At 43.6% G+C, this 23064-nt stretch overlaps 1 protein-coding gene across 2 annotated transcripts in view; it reads right to left on the minus strand.

Moving 5' to 3' along the window:
• Positions 1 to 17751, minus strand: part of LOC134359870 (allograft inflammatory factor 1-like) — a 50040-nt gene extending 32289 nt beyond the window's left edge. Inside the window, exons 1-2 of one of the 2 annotated variants that reach the window (XM_063073645.1) lie at positions 17602 to 17751; positions 17441 to 17502 (exon numbers count right to left, since the gene is read on the minus strand). In XM_063073645.1, the coding sequence (XP_062929715.1) occupies positions 17441 to 17502; positions 17602 to 17626 (87 nt within the window). In that variant the 5' untranslated portion in view covers positions 17627 to 17751. The remainder of the gene's footprint in view (positions 1 to 17440; positions 17503 to 17601) is intronic. The other variant, XM_063073646.1, reaches the window with a different exon arrangement.
• Between the last annotated feature and the right edge of the window lie 5313 nt (positions 17752 to 23064).

Below are 23064 nucleotides of genomic sequence, written 5' to 3' on the forward strand. Positions count from 1 at the left end.
CAGGAGGCAAACAGTCAGAATAAAGTGGGCTTATTCTGGTTGGCTGCAGATGACAGGGATCGGTATCATGACTGCTCACTTTTTTTCACGTTATATGTCAATGATTTGGATGACAGAATTGATGCCTTTGATACCAAGTTTGCAGATGATACAAAGATAGGTGGAGGGGCAGGTAGTATTGAGGAAGCAGTGAATCCGCAGATGGACTTGGACAGATTGGGAGAATGGGCAAAGAAGTGGCAGATGGAATATAGTGTAGGGAAGTGTATAATCAAGCACTTTGGTGAAGGAATAAAGGCATAGTCTATTTTCTAAATGGGGAGAACATGCAAAACTCAGAGGTGCAAAGGGACCTGGGAGTCCTTGTACAGGAAGTTAGCTTACAGGTTGAGTCAGTGGTAAGGAAGGCAAATGCATATTAGCATTCATTTCCAAATGACTAGAATATAAGAGCAAGGATGTAATGCTGAGGTTTTGTAAGGCATTGGTCAAGTCACACTTGGGAGTATTGTAAGCAGTTTTGGATGCTTTAGCTATGAAAAGATGTGCTGGTGTTGGATAGGGTCCAGAGGAGGTTCACGAGAATGATTCCGGGAATGAAAAGTTTAACATATGAGGAGCATTTGATATCTCTGGGTCTGTTCTTGTTGGAGTTTAGAAGAATAGTTAGGGGGTGGGAGGATCTCATTGAAACCTATCTAATATCGGAAAGCTTAGACAGAATGGATGTGGAGAGGATATTTCCTGTAGTGGATGAGCCTAGGACCAGAGGGCACAGCCTCAGAATAGAGTGACATCCATGCAGAACAGAGATATGGAGGAATTTCTTCAGCCAGAGGTTGGTGAATCTGTGGAATTCATTACTATAGACAGCTGTGGAGGCCAAGTCATTGGGTGTATTTAAAGCAGATTTACAGGTTCCTGGTTATTCATGGCAGCAAAGGTTACGGGGATAAGGGAGGAGAATGTGTTTGAGAATGATGATAAATTAGCCATGATGAAATAGTGGAGCAGACTCGATGGGCTGAGTGGCCTAATTCTGCTCCTATGTCTTATAGTCTTATATTCTAGTTTTAAGGCACTGAGACTGTTTTACCTATCATTTGATTTACTGCAAAACATTGCACTGTATTGTGCATTATCCTGCACTGCCAATACACAGTGGGCAATACACACTGTGCATTGTGAAATTAGACAATCATGATTACCCTTGGCCATCAGCAGGGATGAAAGTACAAATCAAAAAGGAAGATTTTAGGAGTAACTTTCAACAATGTTACACAACTGTATTAAACAACTAACTTTTGTATTTTTGATTGAATTTAGAGTCTGGAGTTCAAATTTAGTTAGATTGCTGATTTAAGTGTTGAGTTTGGAGCTGAAATTGGGGTCAGTGTCAGGATTCAGGGATAAACTTAGTACGATAGTTAGTAATTACATTTCAAACTTATTGAAATTTGAAGCTCTGGCTGGTGCTTTGGTTGAGCTGATATTGAATTTATGTCTGCCTGATTCTCCCTTGACCTGTTTCACTCTCTCCAGCTTTCCCTTCATTTGTATCATCCACACGTGTTACTTCAGTGAAAGAGGACGTTACATGGGAAGTGGCGATTCCAATGGGCTGTTCTTCCATAGAGAAATTACATTATAATAAAGAATTGGGAAAGCACTAAGCACTCAGAATCAGAGTCAGATTTATTATTACCGGCATGTGACATGAAATTTGTTAACTTAGCAGCAGCAGTTTAATGTAATACATAATCCAGCAGAGAGAAAAAAATAATAATAAATAAAATAAAACATAATAATAAATAAACAAGTAAATCAATTATGTATATTGAATAGATTATTAAAAAGTGTGCAAAAACAGAAATACTGTATATCAAAAAAGTGAGGTAGTGTCCAAAGCTTCAAAGTCCATTCAGGAATCGAATAGCAGAAGGGAAGAAGCTGTTCTTGAATCGCTGGGTGTGTGCCTTCAGACTTCTGTATCTCCTACCTGATGGTAGCAGTGAGAAAAGGGCATGCCCTGGGTGCTGGAGGTCTTTAATAATGGACACTGCCTTTCTGAGATACCGCTCCCTAAAGATGTCCTGGGTACCTTGTAGGCTAGTGCCCAAGATGGAACTGACTAGATTTACAACCTTCTGCAGCTTCTTTCAGTCCTGTGCAGTAGCCCCTCCATACCAGGCAGTGATGCAGCCTGTCAGAATGCTCTCCATGGTACAACTATAGAAGTTTTTGAGTGTATTTGTTGACGTGCCAAATCTCTTCAAGCTCCTAATGAAGTATAGCCGCTGTCTTGCCTTCTTTATGACTACATCACTGTGCTGGGACCAGAATAGATCCTCGGAGATCTTGATACCCAGGAACTTGAAGCTGCTCACTCTCTCCACTTCTGATCCCTCTATGAGGATTGATATGTGTTCCTTCATCTTACCCTTCCTGAAGTCCACAATCAGCTCTTTCGTCTTACTGATATTGAGTGCCAGGTTGTTGCTGTGGCACCACTCCACTAGTTGGCATATCTCACTCCTGTACGCCCTCTCGTCACCACCTGAGATTCTGCCAACAATGGTTGTATCATCAGCAAATTTGTAGATGGTATTTGAGCTATGCCTAGCCACACAGTCATGTGTATACAGAGAGTAGAGCAGTGGGCTAAGCACACACCCCTGAGGTGCACCAGTGTTGATCATCAGCGAAGAGGATATGTTATCACCAATCCACACAGACTGTGGTCTTCCGGTAAGGAAATCAAGGATCCAATTACAGAGGAAGGTACAAAGGCCCAGGTTCTGCAACTTCTCAATCAGGATTGTGGGACTGATGGTATTAAATGCTGAGCTATGGTCAATGAACAGCATCTTGACATAGGTATGTGTGTTGCCTAGGTGATCTAAAGCAGTGTGAAGAGTCATGGAGATTTGTTAGTTATACATCCTTCTTAAGATGTCATAAAGAAACAGTTTGTGTCAAGTAGTTTTTTTTCGGAAGTATGGTCAATGTTGTAAATGTGTCAGCCAATAGGAGTGCTGTAAGCTCCATATACAGCAATAAGATAATCTCTTTTTTATTATTAGTAAAGGAAAACTATTCAACCAGGACATTAGGGAGAAATCTACTCTTCTATTCTGGACTTGAAAGGCAGAATAGCCTCATTCCATGCTGAAATGATTCTATCACTGATCTCACTGTTTATAGAACCATAGAACCATAGAAACTACAGCACAGAAACAGGCCTTTTGGCCCTTCTTGGCTGTGCCAAACCATTTTCTGCCTAGTCCCACTGACCTGCACACGGACCATATCCCTCCATACACCTCCCATCCATGTATCTGTCCAACTTATTCTTAAATGTTAAAAAAGAACCCGCATTTACCACCTCGTCTATAGAACCATAGAAACTACAGCACAGAAACTGTTCTATATCATTTGCAAATCCCGTTGTGCCTTGGGTCTTAACCAAAGGAACAGGGTGGACCATTCAGCCCCTTGATTCTATCCTACTGTTCTACAAGTCCTAAACTGTAATTTGAAGAATTAAATCTTTGACTGGGGAAAGCAAAGCCAGGATGATCTCCACCTGAATGATGCATCTCTCTGGGATATGGCTCCAGATATTGGATTCACAGGCAGCATGAGAAACAAGGGGTGCACAAACAGGAATTAGTTAACTATTTGAAGGATAACAACACTTCCAAGAATGTGGGGAGTGAGCCAGGGAATGGGACTAACCAGACCGCTCTCTTCAAGAACTGACACAAGAAGAAGCCTGCAACATCTGGCCTCCTCATAAAGTTATGGTTGTTTCAGGAAGAGGGTGAATGGGGAGTTTGGTACCTGGAAAAAGCAAGTTGAATGAGTAATTTTTCCTTGAGGCTTCAGAGTGTAATAAGCATAGGATAAACCGTTTAATTATATTTACAAATATGAAGCAGATTGCTTCGCTATAGTTTCTCTCAAAGTTAAATTACAAAATAAATTCTTAAGAAAATGCAAAACTTAACCATGGCTAAGGAGGACGATGGCGCCTCCTTTGCTCCCAAATTCGGAAACAGCTCTATTTCTACCTTTGCTATCTCTTTTCTTTTCCTTTTCAGGGTTCTTTTGAAGACTCTGACCTGGAGTTACACTCTGACTTCGGTTCTTTGCGGAAACAGGTCCCGCTCTCGGGGTCTCACGACTGGCCGCTTTTCGGTATGCCAAAGATGCGGCCTGGAAGACTAGAGCACCTTCAGGGTGCCAGATTTTCATGGCTCTGGAGGCAGGTGGATTCAAGACCGGTGCCACCGTCTGATGTGTCATGGGAGACGGAAGATCAAAAGCAGAGAGCTGGCTGCTGGCTGTGTGCCCTGAGACCCAAGTTCTTTGGGCACAGAGCTCAGAAAAAGCGATGCAACAGACTTTTAACACCATAAATCAGTGAATTGTTTTGCTATGTCTCTCCTCTCGCTGTGAAATGGGAGCACCTCTTTTTCCCTTATTAGGGAGAGAGAGGGAGAGTCGAATACCAAGTGAATGAGTGTTTTTTGGGGTACTGCAAGTCTGTGTCTTTATTGATGCTTTGCTGCACGCTTGAGTGCTCGGTGGAGAGCGCCGATGATTTTTTGTTGGTGGGGGGGGTTGTTGCTTTGCTGCTGCCTGTGCATGCAAGGGAGAGCTGGGGGGGGGCTTTGGGGTTCTAACATTTAACTGTCATTCATTCTTTGGGGCACTCCTCTGTTTTTGTGGATGTTTGTGAAGAAAAAGAATTTCAGGAGGTATATTATGTACATTTCTCTGACATTAAATGTACCTATTGAAACCTAAGAAGGATTTTAGAGTCGAGGAATGCAGAATTAGATAGGATTAATCCACATCCTGAAAGGCCTCATATGAAGCTCTCCTCCAGCATTGCTGTATTCTGTCAGTCCCTCGCTGGGAGAGCTGGCCTGAAATTTGTGCCTCTCTGGACAGACACTCGACACTTCCTGTCTCAACTGCTCTGACAGATAACTTGGAATCACAGGCATATGCTTTGTGTTTGCTTAATCTGCAGGAAGCTAGGCTAAGCACAGGCTGATTGTCTGCCTCTATTAGTCCAAAGGCTCTCAGAAGAGAGTGCAATCGGGGCTTAGCGTTTGCTGACCAGGCCCAAGACAACACACCTTGGCAACAGTCTCAAACAAACCTGGACCACTCCCATTTCAGTCATTCCATCTTCAAGCCCAACACTCTGAAACAGTGCCCGGATTCCATGACATGCACATCTCACATTTTCAGTTAAACGGCCTGGCCACAAGAGTTTCTGCAGATGCTGGCAATCTTGAGCAACACACACAAAATGCTGGAGGAACTCAACAATTCAGGCAGCATCTAGGATGACGTTTTGGGCTAAGCCCTTTCATCGCATCTTTGATACTGTGGGAATCCACTGCCCAAATGCCCTGGCCTCACTTTAAACCTCTTTCCCACGCTGTGGCTGACACTTTATGGATTATTATACTGGGCTTTCTCATTGTTGGTCAACCTTATTATCGAGCAGGTTGGAGGCAATATCGGATGCACGACAACTCTAGCAGGGTTTGCAAAACATTACTTACTGCAAAGCAAAACTCAATAGCATGAATGGCAGCGAAGCTTCACTATCAAACGAGCTCAATACTCTCTATGCCTGCTTTGAAAGGGAGAACTACAGCTGTGAAGATCCCTGTTGTACCCGGTGACCCTGTGATCTGTGTCTTGGAGGACGATGTTAGGCTGTCTTTAAGGAGAGTGAACCTTCACAAGGTGGCAGGCCCCTATGGAGTCCCTGGTAAGGCTCTGCAAACTTGTGCCAACCAACTGGCGGGAGTATTCAAGGACACTTTCAACCTCTTGTCCAGTGGCACTCATACCTATGGTGATGAAATGCTTTGTGAGGTTGGTCATGGCTAGATTCAGCTCCTGCCTCAGCAAGGACCAAGACGTACTGCAATTTGCTTATCGCCACAATAGGTCAACGGCAGACACAATCACACAGCCTTAGCTCACCTGGACAGTACAAACACCTATTTCACAATGCCATTCGTTGACTATAGCTCAGCGTTTTATACCATCATTCCCACAATGCTGATTGACAAGTTACAGAACCTGGGCCTCTATACCTCCCTCTGCAATTGGATCCTTGACCTCTTAACTGGAAGACCACAATCTGTGCAGACTGTTGATAACATATCCTCCTCACTGATGATCAACACTGGTGCACCTCAGGGATGTGTGCTTAGCCCACTGCTCTACGCTCTCTATGCCCATGACTGTGTGGCTAGGTATAGTTCAAATACCACCTATAAATTTGCTTATGATACAACCATTGATGGTAGAATCTCAGATGGAGATGAGAGGGCGAGATATACCAACTAGTGGAGTGGTGTCGTAGCAATAACCGCACTCAACATCAGTAAGACAAAAAAGCTGATTGTGGACTTCAGGGTAAAACGAGGGAACATGAACCGATCCTCGTAGAGGGATCAGAAGTGAGAGAGTGAGCAATTCCAAGTTCCTGGGTGTCAAGATCTCAGAGGATCTAACCTGGTCCTAACATATCAATGATACAAAAAGAAGGCAAGACAGCGGCTATATTTCATTAGGAGTTTGAAAAGGGCCGGCTGGTGGCGCAATGACACCAGCACCGGACCCGGGATCGGAGGTTCCCAGGTTCGAAACCAGTCAGGTCCGCTCCTGAGTACGCTTTCCATCCGTGCCGGGTGGAGTGTCGAGATCGCAACTCAACCTCTTAAAGCAAAGGGAAAAATACTGCAAAGATGTCTGTGTGAGGAGAGACACCCACACAGTCTCTCTCTCGCTCCGCGCCATGAAAAAGACATCATCACAGACGCACGCACACAGGCGCACAGACTCGCATGCACGCAGGCACACACCAAAAAAAAGAGTTTGAAAAGATTTGGTTTGTCACCAAAACCACCGAAAATTTCTACAGATGTACCGTAGGGAGCATTCTGACAGGTTGCATCACTGTCTGGTACAGGAGGGGGAAACCATCTTGGGTACTAGCCTCCATAGTACCCAAGACATCTTCAAGGATCGGTGCCTCAGAAAGGTGACGTCCATTGTTAAGGTTCCCCATCACCCAGGACATGCCCTCTTCTCGGTGTTAGCATCAGGAAGGAGGTACAGAAGCCTGAAGGCACACACTCAGTGATTCAGGAACAGCTTCTTCCCCTCTGCCATACGTTTCCTAAATGGATACTGAACTCATGATCACAACCTCACTTTTTAAAAATATATATATTATTTCTGTTTTTTTCACTTTAAATGTATTCAATATACATATATACTGTACTTACTGAAATGTATTTATTTCTATATCATCATGTATTGCATTGAACTGCTGCCAAGTTAACAAATTTCAAGACACATGCTGGTGATAATAAACCTGATTCTGATTCAGATTTTTAAAAACCTAATAAGGTATATTAAGGTGTAATAGTAACAGAATTTATTCAGTCACTGTACCAGTGGCAGATCTGCGATCAAGAAATTGTATTCTTTGCAGCTAACATTTGTCTCATCCAACAGCGGGAAAAATATTAAGATTAAAAGTAAAAATACTGTGAGGGAGAAAGCTCCAGGGTTTTGACCCAGCAAAGGCGAAGGAGAAATAAGGTGTGGTTCGGAGGGCTATATCCATGTAGTGATGTTCCCTTGTCCTTCTGGCTGGTAGAGAGATAGGTTTGGAAGGTGCTGTCTACAAGGCTGATAATAAGCCAATACCAAAATGAAGCAGTCAGTAAGAAGTCAGAATTGGAGAAGGACGATTCCAGAGATTATTCTGGTCATAGGCAGTGTACGGTCATGGAGAGCTTTAAAAAAAAATGGATGAAAATTTCAGATCAGGCAGAGTCAATGTAGTTCAGCAAAGGACCGATGGTGGAGGGATGCTGAACGGGACTTGGTGCAATTTTGAAAATGAGCAAAATTAGAACACAGCAGATTTTGTGCAATACAAAGAGAACTGCTCACCAGCCACAAATATCTGTAATTCCACTGAATAAGTGTAGGCTGTGGAAGAATGGGGAAAGCTGAGCTACCCAATTATTCAGGAAAATGCCAGTCTGTTATACAACTATTATCCAATTGGAGATCTACATGCACATGGTAATTGTGGACTCCTGTCTCCTCCCCACCCCCACAGTCCCTCTGCTTTCATGATTGATGCTGGCAGAAGACATTCATGACTGGCTGGCTTTATTCGAAAGTGGAAACTCCCTCAGATTCACGGTTCACAGTACAAAGCCACTTCTCATTCACCTCTACACTGCTAAGTGCCAAGCACCTGCCGCACTTTTGGAACTTGGGTCAGATCCAAATACTGACGTTGACAAAGCAGGGCAGTTGAGCCAATTCGTGAGTTCCACACGAATGCCAATGCAAGCAATGTCCCTTCAGCGTGATGCTGCAAACTAGGAGAACATACAGAAGTGGTAGCAGATCGGTATAGTTCTCAATCCACTGCCTAGACACGTCAAATTTATGACCACCTCCTGTAGTCTGGCAATCTGCCACAAAGATTGGGGACTCTGTAGTTAGGGGAATATAATCAGAATTTGTTTTCCAAATAAATCTAACTATGACTCATCCAAGTCACCTCTGCTGGTGCACATCCCAAAACCGTCCATAGTTAGAAGGACAGGAACCAATTTCACAGCCTCAAACTATTGTTCCTTCAGCTGTGGAAAGTGGGTGATTATTACTTGCAATGTCTTGCCTGTTTACCGATGCTAAGTTGGTGCATTTTCTTTTTGTCATTTTAAGCATTTATTCACTGGTAGCGGGTGCGCTTTATTTTTGCCGGTGGGGGGAGGGGGATTGTTGGTTGCTGCTGCTTATGTGCAGGAGGGAGGAGCTCGGGAGGGGGGTATCTTTGGGGTTCTAACATTCAACTGTCATTGATTCTTTGGGGCACTCCTCTGTTTTCATGGATGGTTGTGAAGAAAAAGCATTTCAGGATGTATATTGTATACATTTCTCTGACATTAAATTGTACCTTTGAACCTCATTCAGTATTTCAGGGAATGAAGTACAGAAAAGAGTGCCCATCACTCAGCAGCAGTTTCCCCTTCTCAGGACTCAAACCCTGTTCCAAACTGTCTTGATGTGCTCCAGCTCAGGGCTCACGGTTCACGTTCAGGATTACAGTGACCCCCATCATATGTGTCCTGAGAGCTCTTAAACCCTAAAGCTGGTATAAACACGATTACAGCCACAAAAGTCATGTTCACATCTTGACCAATCCAGTTAACTTCAGAACTGAGAGATTTAGATATCAGCAAAGATGACACAATCTTCGAAGTGTAATGGTGACCTGATAGAGGCCTTCAAAATATGAAGAGGCATATATATCAGTTGTAGAAGACCCTACCAACCTTAGATGAGACTAAAACTAGAATTCATAAATATAAAATAGTTACTAATAAATCCAATAGGGAATCAGGATTACACCATTTACAAAGAAATAGTTAAGAATCAGTACTTGAAGAAATAATAGAAGCAAACCGTAAAGATGCACTTAAGAGTTCATGTAGAGCATAAAATAGCTTAGACACCAGGGTTGAATGGCGCGAGTCTGTGATGAAAATAGTTTGGAATGCTGATAAAGAGAGATACATCGCAGTCCGATTAAGTGAAGAGAATATGTGGGGAGAAAAATAAAGAGAATACTGTCCTGTAAATCTATCCACTGATCCCTGGAAGGGATGGTTAAGTAGGTTTGAGTATTTTTTTATTAAAAGAAAAGAAGCTTGCGATAGCAATGTGGCTTTGACAGAATGTGCTACATTCCCTGACAGAAGATCTGGAACAATAACTAGGACTACAACGCTTGTTGTTGGAGTAGCAATATGCCACGAATAGTGATTATTAAAGGACAGAGCCAGTTCTTCACACTAGGCGGTTCTGAGGGATTGGGCGAATTGACAAACCATACAGCTGGTTTGACAATGAAACTCTGTTTGACCCATAGGTCTATTAAATGGTTTTATCATCTTAAAAATATTGTAATTGCTACCTGGACAGGTTATTTTGCAACTTCCATGTTATTGGTCTGCTCCCTGGTAAAGGTTGTCCCCAAAATTCCACCATGGCCACTCTCTGTCCTCAGACTTGGCTTTCTCCAAGCATGGCTGAAAGTGACAGGGATAATCACAGCTTGTTTATATTTTATGCCTCCCTCAGGGATGACTCCTTATCCAATTCCCATCAGAAATGTGGGCATCCTTTCTGCCCGTCATGTTATCTAAAGTACTTTACAAACGATTTTTATAGTTCCTTTCCAAACTACTGCATCTGTCAAAAGAGCACGAGGGGATTTATCTGGATGTCATGAGGAATTAGAGAGATTGGAAAAGTCGGCATTGATCTTGGAACAGAAGGTTCTGTTAAGTCTTCTGTTAAGGTTAAGTCTCCAGACTTAACAAGGATTTCAAAGGTATGAACAATTTTGAGAGAGTTGAGCAGGGGTGAAAGAAACTTAAATTTCTTACTGTACAGTTATATCACAGAGTTACCCCAACCTATTTCTATTTTCTACTGACAATGTTTCAGCTGCTCCCACACCAGTTTGCTTTATGACTTTTGCCTCTGCAACAAGCAGAAAGAATTTATTTATTTTTTTGAGATACAGTTCGGAATAGACCTTCTGGTACTTTGAGCTGTTCCGTTCAGCAACCCCCTGACTTTAACACCAGCCTAATCACAAGAACATTTACAATGACCAATTAACCTACCAACCGGTACATCTTTGGACTGTGGGAGGAAACTGGAGCACCTGGAGGAAACCCACACAGTCACGGTGAGAACGTACCAACTCCTTACACACAGCAGCAGGAATTTGGGGAATGGGTCAGGAATCAAAGATCATTGTTTAAAAGTTGGGTGAAAATCTCCAGGGGGAAGATGAGGAGAACGCTTTTCATTCGGGAGGTTTGTCAGGATCTAGAAGTCCCTACCTGAAAAGGTGACATAAAGTCTTTGAGTTATTTAAGAGGTGAGAAAGCCAGAAGCAAGTCTTCAGAATTAAGCATAAGAGTTCTTTCAAAGAGCCAGCCCAAACACAACAAGCTGAATGGCGTTGTGTACTATAAAATCTGCAGCTGCCCTAATTGTGCAAGCAGCTTGATAGTTCGGTACGTGAATAGGTTAGCCAATTGTTATTGACTCAATATGGTTTTGTGAAACATTTTGAACAAAGAAGGTTTTTACTAGAGCCTTACAGAGTGGCACCAGGGAAAGGTCAGGATTCTGATACAATTTCTGATCTCTGGCTTCGTCCCAGCACATTTGCATTGCAAAATGCTTGTGCCACGCCAGCACAGACTTAGCCCAGCTGGTACTGCAGTCTTCTTGGCCAGCTCAAGTGATGTGCCCAGTGACAAATTAATTGGGGAAATCGCTGTTTGGAAAAAAAAGAACAACGAACACCATTTACATAGCACTTGTCACAACCTCCAGCGTTTATTGTCCATCTGAACTGAAGGGACAGTTAGGGGCGAACAAAATGAGATATGATGGGTGTGAAATAACTAATGGACAAGGACAGGGAGTGACGGATTCATGAACTAAAGAAGTCTGCAATAATCCAGTAGTTTCATGGTAACCACTACTGAGACAGTCTTATATAGAGACAGACACACACACACACAGAGATACATACAGTCTATCTTAGTGGCCACTTTATTATGTACACCTGTTTGTTAATGCAAATATCCAACCAGCCATTCCTGTGTCAGCAACTCAATGCATAAAAGCACGCAGACGTGGTCAGGAAGTTCAGTTGTTGTTCAGATCAAACATCAGAATGGGGAACAGTTGTGACCTAACTGACATTGACCGTAAAATGTTAGTGCCTGATGGCGTGGTTTGAGCATTTCAGAAACTGCTGATTTCTTGGGATTTTCACACACAACAGTCTCTAGAGTTTACAGAGAATGGTGCAAAAACCAAAAAAAAACATACAGTGAGCTGCAGTGCTGTGGGCGAAAATGTTTGTTAATGAGAGAGGTCAGAGGAGAATGGCCAGACTGGTTCATGCTGACACAAAGGTGACAGTAACTCACATAACCATGTGTTTCAACAGTGTTGTGCAGAAGAACATCTCTGAATGCACGACATGTATATGTATTCATATATATACAGTACAGTACTGTGCAAAAGTCTTTGGCATATCTAAAAAACATCTGCAAAGGGAAATTCTTTCAAAAATAATGAAAAGTTTCTTAATATCAAAAATGTATTCTAAAGAGCAGTAAACACTAAAAAACTAAATCAAATCAGTATTTGTTGTGACTGCCCTTTGTCTCAAAAACCATCAATTCTCTTAGGTACACTGCCAGACAATTTTATAACAAAATCAGCTGTTAGGTTGTTCCCGGCATCTTGGGGAACTTGCCACTGTTTTTCTACAGACTTTGGCTGTTTAACTTGCTTCTGTTGCTCCAGGGTATCCCAGATAGCCTCGATGATGAGATCAGGGATCTGTGGAGGTCATACCATCTTGTTGCAGATCCCCTTGTTCTTCTTTTCACTGAAGATAGTTCTTTACGACCTTGGCCCTGTGCTTAGGTCATTGTCCTGCTACAGAACGAAGTCGGGACCAATCTGATGCCTCCCTCCTGGTATTGTGTGATGGGTAAGAAACTGCTTGTACTTCTCAGCATTGAGGATTCCATTAATTCTCACCAGACCACCACCTCTATTTGCAGAAATGCAGCCCTAAACTTGCACAGAACCTCCACCATGCTTCACTGCAGGCTGCAGATACTCATCCATGTAGCACTCTCCAGTTCTTCTATGTACAAACTGCTTCCTGTTTGAGCCAAACATTTCAAATTTTCTCTCATCAGTCCAGAGAACTTGTTGCCATTGTTCAGCACCCCAGTCCAGTCCTTGTGCTTTTGTGCATAGGGAAGTCTCCTGGTTTTGTTTTCACTTTGGAAGAACAGCTTTTTGGCAGCAACTCTTTCACGAAGACCACTTCTGACAAGCCTTCTCCAGATTGCAGAGGGGTGACTTATGTTGCAGTGGTGCTGGGCTTTTTCTGGTTTAGAAGACATGCCAGTTTGATGTGTCTTGTCTGCTGCATTCAACCACTGCATATCTGGTCCTCAATCTTGCCCGTTTCTTTGTGCTTCTTCAGAAGAGCTTGGACAGCACATCTTGAAACTCCTGTCTGCTGTGAAATTTCTGCTTGGGAGAGACCTTGCTGATGCAGGATGACCAACTTCTGTCTTGTTGCAATGCTCATTCTTACCATGGTGTAAGAATTGATGATTTGCAGGTTAAACTGTCACATCTGCCACACCCTCACCTTTTAGTTTGGTTGTCCTTCACTCAGTTTGATTCCTTTAGTCCATTCGACATATTATATCATTCATCATTAGTACCTGTTTGTTATCTTTGTTTAATCATGCACTGGGCTTTACCTACAAAGTAATCAAGTTTCTATTTTTAAAGTAGTCTACTACTTAATATGTTACTTTCCTTAATGAAATAAAAATATTTCTCTGTAACATTTAATTTTTTGGAAAATTAATGCTTGGAAATCAAAATTTTGCACTTTTCAACTGACACATTAATGCAGAAGACAAAATATAAACATCTGAAACAAAATTGATATAAAGAATCTAGGGCGCCCAAGACTGTTGCGTGTGCGTGTGTTTATATAATTCCGGTTAATTGGGACTCATCGAGACCACTACATTTTGTCCCAATTAGGTGGCTGCCCCAATTTGCTGAAATTTCATGGAAATAGGTTTTTTTTAGGCATCCGTTAGTCTTGCAAGACCATGGATCTGCGCCTGGAAAGTCTTCACTCTCCAGGGCGCAGGCCTGGGCAAGGTTGTATGGAAGACCAGCAGTTGCCCATGCTGCAAGTCTCCTCTCTCCATGTCCAATGTTGTCCAAGGGAAGGGCATTAGGACCCATACAGCTTGGCATCGGTGTCGTTGGAGAGCAATGTGTGGTTAAGTGCCTTGCTCAAGGACACAACACGTTGCCTCAGCTGGGGCTCGAACTCACGACCTTCAGGTCACTAGTCCAATGCCTTAACCACTTGGCCACGTGCCAACCATGGAAATAGTTAAAAGGTATAAAAAACACAAACTACCACTTAAATGGAATACAGAACAAATTAGAACACTACCAGTACCTTGACAGTACTTTAAAACTGTGGAGAAGTTCCTAATAGTTATCAACTGAGGAATTCATCCAGTGTATGCAATGAACAAAATCAGCAGACATCTAGTGCGGATAATGGACTGCATTCATACATGCTTTAGACAACTGCATCCTCCAAGCCTTCATTTTCATTGTAACACTTGTCGATACCTTCAAATTCTCCATAATTCCCAAGTTGTTGAAGTAGTGAGATATTTTCATTTTCACTCCCGGCCATTTCTGACATCCGCAGGCCTCAATGCTTGGAACCGTGTTGGACAAAACAGTTCCAAATTGTTTTACTGCTTATCTCTTGCTAACTATCAGTGACAAAAATCTCTGCCTTTTGAACACAAACATAACACAACTGATGCTATTTAAAACGGATCACTCTAGGTACGGTGTAGTGCCCAAGGGCCAGGCAAGTGCATGCGACTGACGCCAGTTAGAAACAGTTCGGTAACAGTCTCCTGTCCCAATTAACCAAATAAACAAAAGTAAACCCATCTATTTTCTTGATTTAGTTTTTGTTCTTTAAAGAGTTGTCCCAAATAAATGGCTGCCCTGATTAACCAATAGCCCAATTTACCGGAATCCACTGTGTATAGTTTCTTGAGTTCCCTAACTCAAGTGGGATTCAATCTCAAGATTCTTGATCAATGGTCCATAATTTTGGCTGCTAATCCAGCAGTCACTATTTTAATGTCGGAAGAGCATTTTACAGGAATTTCCCATAACACAGAGCCCAAAAAATCCGAATTTAGAAATATTAATTTAGAACTATATATATATGGCAATATGGCAGGATGCCAGCGAGAGTTGTTTTAAGTATTGACCTGGACACCAATGAGAATTGTCCTATTCTTTTTCAAAGCAGGGCCAAAAGATCTTGTACTTTCACATGCGAGATCAGACCGTGTCTTGATATAGCATTTTGTCCCCAGTGCGTAGGCACTATTTCCACAGTATTTGGTACATCGTCAATCTAGAACTCCGCGTTGCAATTTCTGGAATGGGGCGTGATAGAACCTTCTGAATCAGAAACAAAAAAAAAGCAACCAACTTAAAGCTCCAACTGAAAGAGCTATTGACAGTCACAGCTGAAATTGTGCTTACTATCAGATTCTGTGGGATTCGTTTCCCAGGAGGGCAGTAGGGGGTTCAGCTGGCGAGTAAGTACAAGAACAAACCACACTCCCACAGCCACATGTTCAAAAATGCAACTCATGACAAATTGTCTTAATCTGTAACTTGAACTATCTGTTAGATCTCCTGCGGATTTGCTGGTAGTATCAACTGTTGCACACTTGGGTTGTTCTGAGACATACAGGGGAATATTGTGTTGGAGCACTGGGTAATCTGGCTTGATCCCCTAAATCTATGAAGTCTAATTGCTAAAGGAAAAGAAGGGATCAGTGGGAGTTCTTATTACTACTGAAGTATATTTCTAAAATGGGCCATTCAGCCCTCAAGCTCATTCTATCATCCAAGCAGATTTTCACTGACTGTACCAAAACACCATTCACTTGCCCTTTGATCCCCATCAATCGTCCCTTACAGAACACAAAGCTAGTAATCTTATCGTTTAATTATGCCTCCTCCCTAAACCACTGTTTGAAGAACAGTTTATGATCCTGGCTAATGTTTATTCCACCACCCCCCACCATAGTCAGTAAAATATTTAAATAGCATCCTTATGTTGCCACTGATGAAATCTTGCATGCGTAAATCGGGCTGCCATGTTTATCTGTATTTCAAAAGAAGTAATTGACTGTAAAGCACTTAGTAACCTCCAGAGGCCAAGAAAAGTTTCTGTAAAATTTAAAGTCTTTAATTTGTTCATGACATAACCTTCAAGGGTTGGCAACACGACGTTGGGTTTTGTAAATATGTTAGTACCAGCTAGTCCTGTCTGAGTATTGGGACCCAAGAGCACTGGGGAGGAGACAGTGATTTGCTAAATTCACAGAGGGAACTCAAGTGGTGTTCACAATAAGGGTCCAAGCCACAGCCTCCTGTGACCAAGAGTGGTCAGAAGTGTTTGCTCAGGTTCACCCTAAACTGTACACATTCAGACTGCGCTGAGCTGGGGTTAAAGAGTCGAGGATTGTCTGCCACTGCTCGGTTATCATTCAGTGAAACAAGCCCGTCTGGTCTGCCTGAAACTTTATCTTCCAGCTATCCCTGAACAAATGTTGCACATTCCAAGACCCCTGACTACGGGCTGAGGTACCAGCTGCAGCCTGGCGCACAGAACAAAAGCTAGAGTTTAGCTTTATTTGTCGCATTCCCCCAACGACCGCCACAGTCTGCGGATTGTGCTGGGGGCAGCCCACAATCGTCACCGTACTTGCAGTGTCAATACACACACAACTCACTAACCCGAACCCCATCTGTACACCTTCTGTGCAGCAGCATGTGGAAGAAACTCGCGTGGTCACGGGGAGAACGTACAAACTCCTTACAGAGAGCAACTGGCGATGACTGGCACTGTATACCAGCCGCGCTAACCACTCCGTTACCACGCAGCCCACTGTTGTGGGAAAGGCTAATGTCAGAGGTCCTCCTACATTCTACACTGGTAGGAGGGCCCCTGATACTCCAGTGTAACCCACAAAATTTGGATATTGCTGTGTAAGTAAAGGGAAAGCCACTGTCACAAACAAGAGAAAACCTGCAGATGCTGATCAGGCAGCATCTATGGAAAAAAGCAGTCAAGCTGGGTTCCTCCAGCATTTTGTATGTGCCGTCAAGCGGATGTAGTGTTAATCTTTTTGCTTAGTGGAGTGACCGACTGGTACTGCGAATGGCAAAATATTTGTAACTATTATGAACAAAGTATATTGTTGAAGCGATCGGCGAAAGTAGGGCATGTTTATTGATCTGGAACACTATTCGAAGAAAAGACGATTTAATGGAAAAATTCAGAGCATATTCCCTAAGACATATCACTTCAGAAATACCGGGATCTGACAGGGACTGGTTTCCAGGGTGGGAAAGTGGCTTGAGGGTTTTTGAACAGACAGGCGGGTATGGCGCCAAGTAAAGACGACGCAGAGAATTTCATAGTACTGTGTGTAAAAACCGCGTATAACTGAGGTATAAGCGAGGTGACCAAGAGAGCGCGGATACAGAGCAACATAAAGACAAAGCAAAATAACGTGAAGAGCAGAATGAAAGACAAAGAGTAGACAAAAACTGGAAAGGAACTCGGAGGGATGGCGGCAAAAAGCGGCCACCCACTCACCTTATTAACACTAGCCAATCGCTCCTCCTGTTGCGCTTTCAGGATCCCGAACATTTTGCCACCTTTAAAAGTGTGAATGAAAAAAAAACACAGAATTCAGACCAGGTGCCCTCACAGTCGCCGAGGAACGGCCTCCCCCGACCGAAGTTTGAGTTTCTTACCCTGCGCCTGTTGTCCCGAAGGCATCTTGAGAAGCGAGTGGGGTACTCAGCCCCGGCCCTAACTCGCCGAATCAAAGGCTCATAGTGAGGAGCTGCGCCGCTCCCAGCAGTGAAATGTCCCGGGACCACACGCCCGCTGTGGGAAGGGTGAGAAACTACAACTGGTACCGGGATACACCCCGCCCGGGAGCCTGTCCAGCTACATGTGGAGAATGGTCTGCAGTTCTGGCCACCACGCTAGGAGAAGGATAGGATTCAGCTCGATAGCGTGCAGAAAAGATTCATCAAGATGTTGCGTAGGCTAGAGGGCTTTAATTTGGGGTCGGGGGTGGAGACTGGCTAGGCTGAGATCAGTTTCCCCTGGAGTGAGGGAAACCGAGGGGTGATCTAACAGAAGTTTATAAAATTATGAGAAACTCAGTCAGAGTAGATAGTTTAAAAGCAAACAACAGGAATTCTGCAGATGCTGGAAATTCAAGCAACATACATCAAAGTTGCTGGTGAACGCAGCAGGCCAAGCAGCATCTATGGGAAGAGGTGCAGTCGACGTTTCAGGCCGAGACCCTTCGTCAGGTTCCTGACGAAGGTCTCGGCCTGAAACGTCGACTGCACCTCTTCCCATAGATGCTGCTTGGCCTGCTGCGTTCACCAGCAACTTTGATGTATGTTGCCAGAGAAGATAGTCTTTTTTTTCCGGGTTAGGGAAGTCTAAAACTAGAGGACACAGATTTTAATAAGAGTGAGAAGATTTAAAGGAGACCCGGGGGAGGGGGGCAAATGTTTTCATGCAGAAGGTGGTGGGTACAGTTACAATGTTTAAAACTTGTTGGACAGTACTTGAATAGGAAAGTTTTAGGCCAAACCTAGGCAAATAGGATTAGTTAAAATGGTTATCTTAATTAGCAATGATGAATTGGACTAAAGGATTCAGTTTATGTACAAAATAGATATTATTCTAAAACTCCACACCAGTAGGGTACGTACTTAGCAATTTCTCTACATTGAGCCCTGAGCCCCATACTAACCCTAAGTGTAGCATCAATGAAAATCCCCAGTATTTGTCCAGCCTGAATCCCCCATGAGACGTGACCAGTCCCAATCCCCAAAGGAAGTCTAAAACAATCATATTCCCAATCACACAACCCACAACAATCCTACTTCAGACTTGAGATTTCTTACCCAACATCAGCACAAACTCCAGTTGACCAGACACAAATTTAGCATCAACTCAGCTAAAAGCTTCAAATTTCTAAAGTCCTAATTGTAATTGCAAATTATTGTACAAATTAATCTGTATATCTGAACCCTGACACCAATTTTGGCTCCAAACTCAAAAATCTAACCACTTGTCGCTGGCAGACAATCAGAACAGGCCCTCTGACTCTTTGCCTCCCTGCCAGTCAGCTAATCCTCTATCCACCCTGGTGTCTTTCCTGTAATACTATGGGCTCTTATTTTGTTCAGCAGTCACATGTGTGGCGACTTGTCAAAAAGCCTTCTGAAAATCCATGGAAACAACAGCCACTGACTGACTCTCTATCCTATCTGTTATTTCTTCAAAGAATTCCAAAGTTCGTCACACAAGAATTTCCCTTGAGGAAGCCTTGCTGAATTTGGCCTACTTTCTCACATGCCTCCAAGTAACCCAAAACCTCTTCCTTGATAATGGACACCAACATCTTCCCAACCACTGAGGTAAACTAACTGGCCCAAATTTTCCTTTCTTCTGCCTTCCTCCCTTGGAGAGTGGAGTGACATTTGCAATTTTCCAGTTCTTCAGAACCATTCCAGAATCTAGTGATTCTTCAAAGATATTTACCAATGCCTCCACAATTTCTTCAGCTACCTCTTTTAGAATCCTTGGGTGTAGCCCATCTGGACCAAGTGACCTATCTAACTTTAGAACTTCCAGCATCCCAAGCACTTTCTCCTTAGTAATAGCAACTACCCTCACAAAAGCCCCCTGCCACCCTTGAATTTCTGGCATACAGCTAGTGTCTTCCTCGGTGAAGACTGGAGCAAAATACTTAAGTTCTTTCACCAGTCGTCTCTCCAGTGTCATTTTCCAGCAGTTAAATATACACTCTCACCTCCCTTTTATTCTTCATAAATCTGAAAAAGCTTTTGGTATTATCTTTAATATTTTTGGCTAGCCTGCCTTCATCTTTCATCTTTTCTCTCCTTATGGTTATTTTTAGTTGCCTTCTGTTAGTTTTTAAAAGCTTCCCAATCCTCTAACTTCCCAGTATTTTTGCCATATTATATGCCCTCTCTTTTGCTTATATGCTGTCTTTGGCTTCCTTTGTCACCCACAGTTGCCTCATTCTCCCTTTATAATACTTAATCCTGTGCCTTCTGAATTGTCCCTGGAAATTCTAGCCCTTGCTCTTCTGCCTTCATCCCTGCTAGTACCCCTTCCATTTAACCTTGGCCAGCTTCTCTGTTTTTCCCTTTACTCCACTGTAATACTGATACAGCTGACTTAATCTTTTCCCTCTCAAACTGCAGAGTGAATTCTATCATATTATGATCACTGCCTCCCAAGGGTACCTTTACCTTAAGCTGCCTGATCAAATCTGGTTCATTGCACAACACCCAATCCAGAATTGCCTTTCCCCTGGCGGGCTCAACCATAAGCTGCTCTAAGAAGCCATCTCATAGGCATTCTACAAATTCTCCCTCTTGGGATCTAGCACCAGCCTGATTTTCCCACAGGATTTTTAACAATAGAGCCATGCCTCCCCCCCCCCCCCACCCCACTGCCTATGTGTCTATCCTTTTGATACAAGGTGTATCCTTGCATGTTAAACTCCCAACTATGATCTTCTTTCAGCCACGATTCAGTGGTGCCCACGTCATTAGCTGCCCATCTCTAGTTGTGCTGTAAGATCAACTACCTTATTCCATATACTACATGCATTCAAATATAACTCCTTCGGACCTGTATTCATCAACCTTTTAAATTTTTCCCCCGTGTTGCACTTCACCTCATCCCACTGATCGCAGCTTTGCCCTATCACCTGCCTGTCCATCCTCACAGTCTCACTGCATCAACTTGTATACCAACTGCCCCATCCTCAGCCCCATCACTCCGGTTACCATCCCCCTGCCAAATTTGTTTAAACGCTCCCCAACAGCTCTAGCAAACTTGCCTGCAAAGATATTGGTTCCCTTTGGGTTCAGGTGTACCCTGTCCTTTTTGTACAGGTCATACCTTCCCCAGAGGAGATGCCAATGATGAGGAAATCTGAAACCCTGCCCACTGCACCATTTCCTCAGCCACACATTCATCTCTACCATCATTCTGTTCCTGCCCTGACTAGCACATGTCACTGACAGTAATCCAGAGACGACTACCTTAGGGGTCCCGTTCTTCAGCCTCTTCCCTTAACTCCCTGTACTCATTGTGCGGGACTCTCCCCCCTTTCTACCTGTGTCATTGACACCATTGTGCACCACGATCTCTGGCAACTCATCCTCCCTCTTGAGAATCCTCTGCAGCTGCTCTGAGACATCCTGGACCCTGGCACCTGGGAGGCAACACACCATCCTGGCTTCTCTTTTGCAGCCACAGAATCTCCTGTCTGTTCCACTAATTGTCGAGTCTCCTATCGCTACTGCTCTGCCTTACTTTGCTCTTCCCTGCCGAATCTCAGAGCCAGCCACCGTGCCACTGGCCTGGGCTCTGCTGCTGTGCCCTGATAGTTCATTCCCCCGCCGCCCCCCCCAGCAGTATCCAAAGGGGTATACTTGTGACTGAGGGGAATGGCCACAAGGGAACCCTGTATTGACTGCTTTCTTCTCCCGGTGGCCACCCACTTTCTGCAGCTTTTTCCAGTCCTGTGCAGTGGCCCCTCCATACCAGACGGTGATGCAACCGATTAGAATGCCACCAACCTGATGGCATGACAATCGATTTATCTAACTTCCGGTAATAACCCCCACACCCCCCCTCACCATTTTTCCCTGTCTCACCTTATCCCCTTGCCCACCCATCGTCTCCCTCTGGTGCTCCTCGTCCCTTTTCTTTCTCCCATGGCCTTCTGTCTCTTTCACCAATCAACTTCCCAGCTCTTTGCTTCAACCCTCCTCCTCCCAGTTTCACCTTGTGGTTCTCCATCCCCCCCCCCTTTTAAATCTACTCCTCAGCTTTTTCTCTCCAGTCCTGCCGAATGCCAGGTCTGCTGAGTTCCTCCAGCATTTTGTGTGTGTTGCTCAGATTTCTAGCATCTGCAGATTTTCTCTTGTTTGAGAATGCTTTCTACGGTACATCTGTAGAAATTTACGAGTGTCTTTGGTGACATACTAATTCTCTTAAAACTCCTAATGAAATATAGTTGCGTTGTGCCTTCAGTGTAATTGCACCAATATGTTGGGCCCAGGACAGATCCTCAGAGATGTTGACACTCAGGAACTTAAAACTGCTCATCCTTTCCACTGCTGATCCCTCGATGAGGACTGGCGGGTGTTCCCTGAGCTTCCCCTTCATGAAGTATACAAGAAATTCCTTGGTCTAACTGGAAGTTTAGTGCAAGGTTGTTGCTGCGAGACCATTCAATCAGCTGCTCTGTCTCACTCCTGTACACCTTTTCATCGCCATCTGAAATTCTGCCAGCAATAGCTGTTGTCGTCGGCAAACTTGTAGAGCATTTGAACTGTTCCTAGCCACACAATCATGGGTGTAGAGAGAGTAGAGAGTCTAATGCATGCTTGAGGGGCACCAGCGTTGACTGTCAGCGAAGAAGAGACGTTATTTCCGATCCGTACAGACTGTGGTCTCCCAGTGAGAAAATCAAGGATCCAGAGGCCCAGTTTTGGAGCTTGTTGATTAAAACTGAGGGTGTGATTGTGTTGAATGCCGAGCCACAGTCAGTAAACAGCAGCCTGCTGTAGATATTACTACTGTCCAGGTGATGCAAGGCAGAGGGGAGAGCCAGTGAGATTGCGTCTGATGTGATGGACAAATGGCAGCCCGGCCAGGTCCTTGCTTAGGCCGGAGCTGATTTTAGCCATGACCAACCTCTCAAATCACTTCATCTCTGTAGATGTCAGTGCCACTGGGCAATAGTCATTGAGGCAGCTCACCCTACCCTTCTTGGGCACTGGTATGGTTGTCTGATATGATGGTATAATGTGTGACATTAAACTGAAAGACAACAGAAGACATTTTCAGTTTAAGAATGAATGGAATGTGAAATGGTTCCAGCTTTCTGTAATGGGATTCCTTAATAATTACAGTTTATTTTGCTCTATTCTAAACTAAGATTCCAGAGCAGGCTTTGATGTTATGCTTGCGATTGTTGATAAAGAATAGGAACACAGTTTTATTCTTCTTAATACTGGATCATATTGAACCTGTCAGCTATATTTGTCTTTGCTAGTTCTTTGAAAGAGTTTTCCAGTAACTCCCTTCTTCTTTGCACATTCCTGCAATAAGCTTGTCACTATCAAAGATTCGAAGTA

Source organism: Mobula hypostoma, chromosome 21 (genome assembly GCF_963921235.1).
Source record: "Mobula hypostoma chromosome 21, sMobHyp1.1, whole genome shotgun sequence".
NCBI lineage: Eukaryota > Metazoa > Chordata > Chondrichthyes > Myliobatiformes > Myliobatidae > Mobula > Mobula hypostoma.